This window comes from Coregonus clupeaformis, unplaced genomic scaffold (assembly GCF_020615455.1).
Source record: "Coregonus clupeaformis isolate EN_2021a unplaced genomic scaffold, ASM2061545v1 scaf1053, whole genome shotgun sequence".
NCBI classification, from domain to species: domain Eukaryota; kingdom Metazoa; phylum Chordata; class Actinopteri; order Salmoniformes; family Salmonidae; genus Coregonus; species Coregonus clupeaformis.
Window position 1 is genome coordinate 77,759 of NW_025534507.1, and position 7,477 is coordinate 85,235.

General features: G+C 43.5%; 1 protein-coding gene across 1 annotated transcript; it reads left to right on the plus strand.

Moving 5' to 3' along the window:
• Nucleotides 1-1,917: 1,917 nt before the first annotated feature.
• Nucleotides 1,918-3,297, plus strand: LOC123486191 (zinc finger protein 271-like). The gene has a single exon (XM_045217414.1). It carries the CDS (start codon nucleotides 2,179-2,181, stop codon nucleotides 3,016-3,018), a length of 840 nt encoding a protein of 279 aa, XP_045073349.1. The 5' UTR covers nucleotides 1,918-2,178; the 3' UTR covers nucleotides 3,019-3,297.
• Nucleotides 3,298-7,477: the final 4,180 nt, after the last annotated feature.

Genomic DNA, 7,477 nt, shown 5'->3' on the forward strand with positions numbered 1-7,477 from the left:
TGCTGGGTGGGGCGTTATACGTTCCTTCATTCATTCATTGGATTCCGATCTCCTTTCTATAATGTCTCTGGCAACTGCACCATGCAATGCACCCTGGACTACAGAGGCAGACAAATAGGAAAAATGTGATAGACCCTCCATTAAATTACAAATTTCTCGAGGTAGGAATATCGCAAAAAATATGATCAATTGCTCATTCGAGGGAAAACATCCTCACAGTATTGAAATCTGACATATATGATAGATGTTTTCGCGATCTAAAAGTCGTATTCATATTAACTTCCAGTGTATTGAGAGAGATTTTAACACGGTGCTACTTCATACCGTCCGGATTTCTGCCTGCTTGAACGCCAATAACTCAGATTCACACGAAAACATGAAATGGCCCAGCGAATCGCTAGAACATCACTCAGAGATGCACAAAAACAATATAACATTCGAAATGGGTGAACCTTTCCTTTAAATAAAGTTGGTTCAACACAGTGGCGGGTCATTTTGACCCTAGGACAACGGGAGGGTTAAGAAGATACATTTTTTAAATTTTTTTATTATTTAAATAGGCGGGATTTTGCCATAATTATGACTGTGGGAGTTAGTGACGACCACTTCAAGATACTGATCATGAATAGGTTTGATGTGTAACGTAAAAGCAGTACCGTACTTCAAAGAACAGCGCGCAGCGCGCATAACGTTTCATTTAGCCACACCCAACAATGACGCCTACCAATAACATCCTTTCTCTTCAGTGTAAACGGAAGTAAACAATGACCAAGAAGAACAATTTTCACGTTAGCCTTTTTATTTAGACATTCATTAACACCATGGAACTCAAAATATGACTAATTTAACTGCACAGCATCACTTACTTACCCCATGTAGACTTTAATTCGCGTTGGAGACAGGACTTTGTTGATAGATGTTATTTAGGTAAAGCTAACAATGGCTAACTGTATGGTTTTTCACACTCAAATAGCCTCCATCATGGAGGTGCTAGCGAATGCGGCCGTGGCAGAGATCTGTAAACTCGTAGACGACGACTATGCAGTGTTTCGTTTGGAAATAACTCAAAGCCAGAAAGAAAACAGGGCATTGCGGAGGAAACTACAGCTACTGGAACTGAAGGTGGCACGGGAGCGCGTCCTCGCCAGTCGGCCCAGTAGTGTCAAGATCCTCGACCGATACAGAGGAATGGCAAGAGGTACATTTCCGTTCCCCTCTGCACATGTGTTCAGATGTGTTACCCAGAATTCGGTCTCAATCAGTTTTTCTATAGTATGCAATAATTCACCTGATTACTAAGACGCATTATATTCTAACCAATTTCTTGATTTACTGCATTTCCTATACTGTAAATAGTGTACAATATACCGTTGAGCATTGACAGTACCAAACCTAACCACCTCTTTTCCCCCAATCACTCTCTCAGGTGAAGGACATCTCACTGGAGGCCACTTGAGCCTTGTGAAGCTAGCGGGACACAATACATGGAGAGATGACCAACCAATCACTGTTGATGAGGGGAGTGGAACCTCAACCCAGCATGTTATCGTGATAGAGGCAAGTGTAATAGTATTACATCAAAACTACGTGAAATGTGGCCTGTTTATTTCAGAAAGACTATCCTCACCTATTTATTTGCTTACATTATCTGCCATAGGGGAGATTGTGAGACTTCCCTACAACATTGTTATCCAATTCAACTCATGTTCCGGTAATGTCCCCTCTTCTTGTGTCAGTCTGCAGATGCAGAGGCTGCAGGTCCTGGAGTCAAGCAGGAGAAGACTGAAGTAGAGGACCCACGACACAGCACAGACATCCAGACTGGAGCAGCGGCTGGAGTGGTGCCCCCTGTATCCATGGAAGACCTCGCCACTGGTGCCACGCTCCAGTCCAGGACCCGATGCTAGCATCACGGAGGTCAGTGGAAAGCCGGATGCCGTCCTCAAGTCAGAGACAGTCACAGAAACACAAAGGCTCTTACACACAGGATCTGACCACAGGCCAGACCCAGAGAGACTGGAGCTGGGGCCACTGGTCTGTCCTGCTCCCGGATCAGAGTATTTACTTTACGGTAACCTAAGCCCGAGGACGGTTCATTCCAATCGGGACTCAGGTGATGCGTTAGAAACTGGCAATAATCCGTCTTGTTCTTACACTACAGAGAAGGACCCTGGCAACATGCCTTTGGGTTTAGAGACACAGACTGATCTATCTAGAGGGGACTGGAACCGGTACAGTAGTAGTGTATACTCTGAAGCTTACCTAGCTAAGAAAGGGGAGGTTATAGTCGTAGATGAGGTGACTGTGAAAGTGGAGCGCGATGCTCCTCAGACATGGAATGTAGACGAGACTCACTTAGGAGAAGGACACTCACAAGGCAGAGATTTCTTAGATTACAGGAAAAGCTTAGAGACAAATCCAAATATCGCGACCCACTCCCCTTTACACACACTCAGGGATCGCGACGCAGTGTCCACGTCGATGGGGCCTTCCGATTCACACGGCTGCATCCTTTTCAATCAAGTATTGAACTCAAACGACCGGGCTAGAGCCCAGGCTCAGGGACGGGGAGCCACATCAGGAAGTAGTAAAGAGAAACGGTTCCTCTGTATGTTCTGTAACAAAGGCTTCAGCTGCCCCCAGAAGGTGGAGATCCACCAGAGGGTCCACACAGGGGTGAAACCCTATAGCTGTACCCAGTGTCACATGCGCTTTGCCCAGGCTTGCAACCTGAAGAGGCACCAGAGGGTCCACACAGGGGTGAAACCCTTCAGCTGTACCCAGTGTCACATGCGCTTCTCCCACTCATCCAGCCTGAAGAGGCACCAGAGGGTCCACACAGGGGAGAAATCCTACAGCTGCCCCCAGTGTGAGAAGAGCTTTTCCCACCAGCACCAGCTGAAGATGCATCTGAAGGTCCACAATGGAGAAAGGCAGTTTGTTTGTACGCAAGAGGTTCTCAGAGAGGAGCTACCTCAGGATACACCAGCAGAAAAAACATTCCACTCTATAACATAGACCAGGCATTGGCAAGGTAAGGCACGCCAAGCAATTTGATAAAATGGAGGAAATCAGTGAAATTGCATTGGTTTTCCACTAATGGCTATTTATTAATTGTGTTTTGTTTGGAGCGCTTCTGTCAATGTTGAGTAAGGACGCTCACCTGATTACACGTAGAAGTAGGCCTAGGCTACCTGGCCTGCGCAAAATGTATAAATGTGCCGATTTGGGGATGTCTGATACTATTTCTGATTGTCTTAACTCACCACCACTAATGAGCTGTGGAGCTTCTCAACAAAAAAAAATGTTTCACCTCAAACAGCAAGTAGCCTAAACAAAGTCTGTTTTTACATCCATTGAGAATGACAGTAGTTCCTCAATAACCATCCAACCTTTTTATGTGAGTAAAGTACATGGTCCTCTGTAGCTCAATTGGTAGAGCATGGCGCTTGTAACGCCAGGGTAGTGGGTTCGATCCCCGGGACCACCCATACGTAAAAATGTATGCACACATAACTGTAAGTCGCTTTGGATAAAAGCGTCTGCTAAATGGCTTATTATTATTATTATGACGGATCAATATTTTCACCACAGGCCTGATGGAAACAGCAATTTTGTCGGTAGACTTTCCAAATGTCGACAAAACCAAATACGCTAAACAAGGTGGGATCTTTGTGTCAGTAAAATTAATAATGAGAGAAATGGCAGTGGAAACGCTTTTATGCGCAACTATTGATATAATAATCATCATATTGAAGTAAACTTGGAGTCACGCAATGATATGTTGTGTGGTCCTCCCACTACAACTCGGGAAAGCATGCAGTTTATTAGGCTACAGATTAAATAAGTTATGATGAACTTCACAGGGTGGTGAAAGTTCACGGTGATGAGCTTGAAGCTCCTTTTCAATAAATATTGAGGGTCTTATTCTGGTGACATAATGATCAATGCTTGGCTGCCGTTTAACAGATACAAATAATCTTGCTCTTTTGTCCATAATAATCTTATCACGTAGATTATACACCCGCACTGTATCTGCGAGTTGTTGGCTAGAGCGCACGTGCCAAGACCAGAGTGGGCACATTCGCTATATAACGCAACATTGTTAACGACAAAACAATTAGTAGAGTTGAAAATGCGATGGAAACCAATTTATCGGCACATGGGAATTTAACCGCAAAAGTTATTTTTATGTGCACTACCTCATCACACACAGCCTTTTATCTGCAACAAGAGGCATTTAACTGTACTTGTGCACGTGACATTAAAACTGGAAACTGGTAACTCCCCTCTGGTGGAAAAAATTGCATATTGTTTTTATGCAGATTTTAGAATATTCAAATGAAAATCTGTCACCAATTGGATGGAAACCTAGCTAATGTATTTGAAAAGTCTTTCCAGCGCTCTCCCTTTCGATAACCACCGAGCATATGCGTGAAAGTGAAAAATGTCATGCTCTGATCCAGTGACAATGTCATCAAATAACTGATTACTTCTTATCCCTTTCGCAAATACAGCTGGCTCTGTCCGGAACTCACTGGCGCGAGAAACTGAGGGCCCAGAATAGTTGATACAATGCTGCAAGTTTGCAAGCTGGAGCATCGGGCCGGACCCAGTTGATAGTTGATACAATGTTTCAAGATCATTGCAGACAGGCGGAGTAGAGAGATTAATGCGATTGAAAGAACATGAACAAACTGCTATCCATCCGTAGCCAATGTGATTTATAGGATACTTATTTTTATCAGGATATATTCTACCTGCAATGTTTTTATTTGTTGGCTTTATGTAGGCTATTTTTAACTAGTTATCATTAGAAGTTACTTGCATTGGTATATAGGCCTATCTCTGCATTCCGCGCTAAGTTCTTTAGCTGTCAATGGCCCACATGTATCATACAATGTGTCCATTTGCCAGAGGCAGGCGCTCTTGCGTTAGATTCATTTTAACTTTTAGATTTGTATCATTTTAATTTCAATTTAGATATAATTTAGATTAACCACATGACAATGATTTTAAGATGTTATTATATTTGAAATTAAACTGTTCCACGAAAATGTGCATATGAAAATCATAACTTGCACGCAGACCGGTAGAAATGGTAAGATACATTGGAAATTGTTACTCCACATGAAAAAGGTTAAAGAAAGTAACCATTCCACTCGATAGTTTGACATTTAGATCAAACCCTGCATTAAAGACAAATATTGATTTTCATTGTTATGAGCAGAAAAGATCCAAAGATGCATTTGGAATAACGAGAGTAACAGATTTCAGAGTTCCTGGGTAGAATATTGCATCCAGGCATTGTGTGATATACACTGAGTATTCGACAGGGATGCTGACCCATGTTGACTCCAATGCTTCACACAGTTGTGTCAAGTTGGCTGGACGTCTTTTGGTTGGTGGACCACTCTTGATACACAGCAAACTGTTGAGCGTGGAAAACCCAGCAGCTTTGCAGTTCTTGACACAAACTGGTGCGCCTGGCACGACACTTGAATATTTTGCCCATTCACCATCTGAATGGCACACATATACAATCCATGTCTCAATTGTCTAAAGGCTTAAAAATACTTATTTAACCTGTCTCCTCTCCTTCATCTACACTGATTGAAGTGGATTTAACAGGTGACATCAATAAGGGATCATAACTTTCACCTGGTCAGTCTGTCATGGAAAGAGCAGATGTTCTTAATGTTTTGTATACTCAGTGTATAAGGCATATGAAGCTTAAAAAGTCTTAAATAGTGTGTTTGTACTGTGTAGGCTACAGTGCCTTCAGAAAGTATTCATACCCCTTGATTTATTCCACATTTTGTTGTGTTTACAGCCTGAATTCAAAATGGATTAAACATTTTTTTCTCACCCACCTACACACAATACCCCATAATCACAAAGTGAAAACATATTTTTGACATTTTTTCAAATTGATTGAAAATGAAATACGGAAATATCGAATTTACATAAGTATTCACACCCCTGAGTCAATACTTTGTAGAAGCAACCTTGGTGGCAATTACAGCTTTGAGTTGTCTTGGGTATGTCTATCAGCTTTGCACATTTCCTTCTCACGCTCTGTTAAGTTAGATGGGAAGCGGCGGTGAACAGCAATCTTGGTCTTTCCACAGATTTTCAATGGGATTCAAGTCTGGGCTTTGGCTGGGCCACTCAAGAACTTTCACATTCTTGTTCTGAAGCCATTCCAGAGTTGGTTTGGCTGTATGCTTGGGGTCACTGTCCTGTTGGAACATACATCTTTGCCCCAGTCTAAGGTTGTTTTCTCTCTGAAGCCTTTGTTGGCTCCATTCATTGTTGCCTCTGTCCTTACCTGTCTCTCAGTCCCTGCCACTAAAAAGCATCCCCATAGCATGATGCTACCACCACAATGCTTCACAGTAGGTATGGTTTTCTCCAGACATAGCGCTTTGCATTCAGGCAAAATAGTAAAATGTTTGTCTCATCAGACCACAGAATCTTTTTCCTTATGGTCGGAGTCTTTCACGTGCCTTTTTGCAAACTCCAGGCTTGCTGTCTGTCATGTGCCTTGTTCTCAGGAGTGGCTTCCGTCTGGCCACTCTCCCATAAAGCCAATATTGGTTAAGTGCTGTAGAGATTGTTGTCCTTCTGGCAGGTTCTCCCATCTCAGCCAAGGAACTATGTACACTGCTCAAAAAACTAAAGGGAACACTAAAATAACACATCCTAGATCTGAATGAATGAAATAATCTTATTAAATACTTTTTTCTTTACATAGTTGAATGTGCTGACAACAAAATCACACAAAAATTATCAATGGAAATCAAATTTATCAACCCATGGAGGTCTGGATTTGGAGTCACCCTCAAAATTAAAGTGGAAAACCACACTACAGGCTGATCCAGCTTTGATGTAATGTCCTTAAAACAAGTCAAAATGAGGCTCCGTAGTGTGTGGCCTCCACGTGCCTGTATGACCTCCCTACAACGCCTGGGCATGCTCCTGATGAGGTGGCGGATGGTCTCCTGAGGATCTCCTCCCAGACCTGGACTAAAGCATCCACCAACTCCTGGACAGTCTGTGGTGCAACGTGGTGTTGGTGGATGGAGCGAGACATGATGTCTCAGATGTGCTTAATTGGATTCAGGTCTGGGAACGGGCGGGCCAGTCCATAGCATCAATGGCTTCCTCTTGCAGGAACTGCTGACACACTCCAGCCACATGAGGTCTAGCATTGTCTTGCATTAGGAGGAACCCAGGGCCAACCGCACCAGCATATGGTCTCACAAGGGGTCTGAGGATCTCATCTCGGTACCTAATGGCAGTCAGGCTACCTCTGGCGAGCACATGGAGGGCTATGCGGCCCCCCAAAGAAATGCCACCCCACACCATGACTGACCCACCGCCAAACCGGTCATGCTGGAGGATGTTGCAGGCAGCAGAACATTCTCCACGGCGTCTCCAGACTCTGTCACGTCTGTCACATGTGCTCAGTGTG

Excerpts from the sequence above, each read along its gene's own strand:
- LOC123486191 (XM_045217414.1), top strand. The coding sequence starts at position 2,179 with ATGCCTTTGGGTTTAGAGACACAGACTGATCTATCTAGAGGGGACTGG.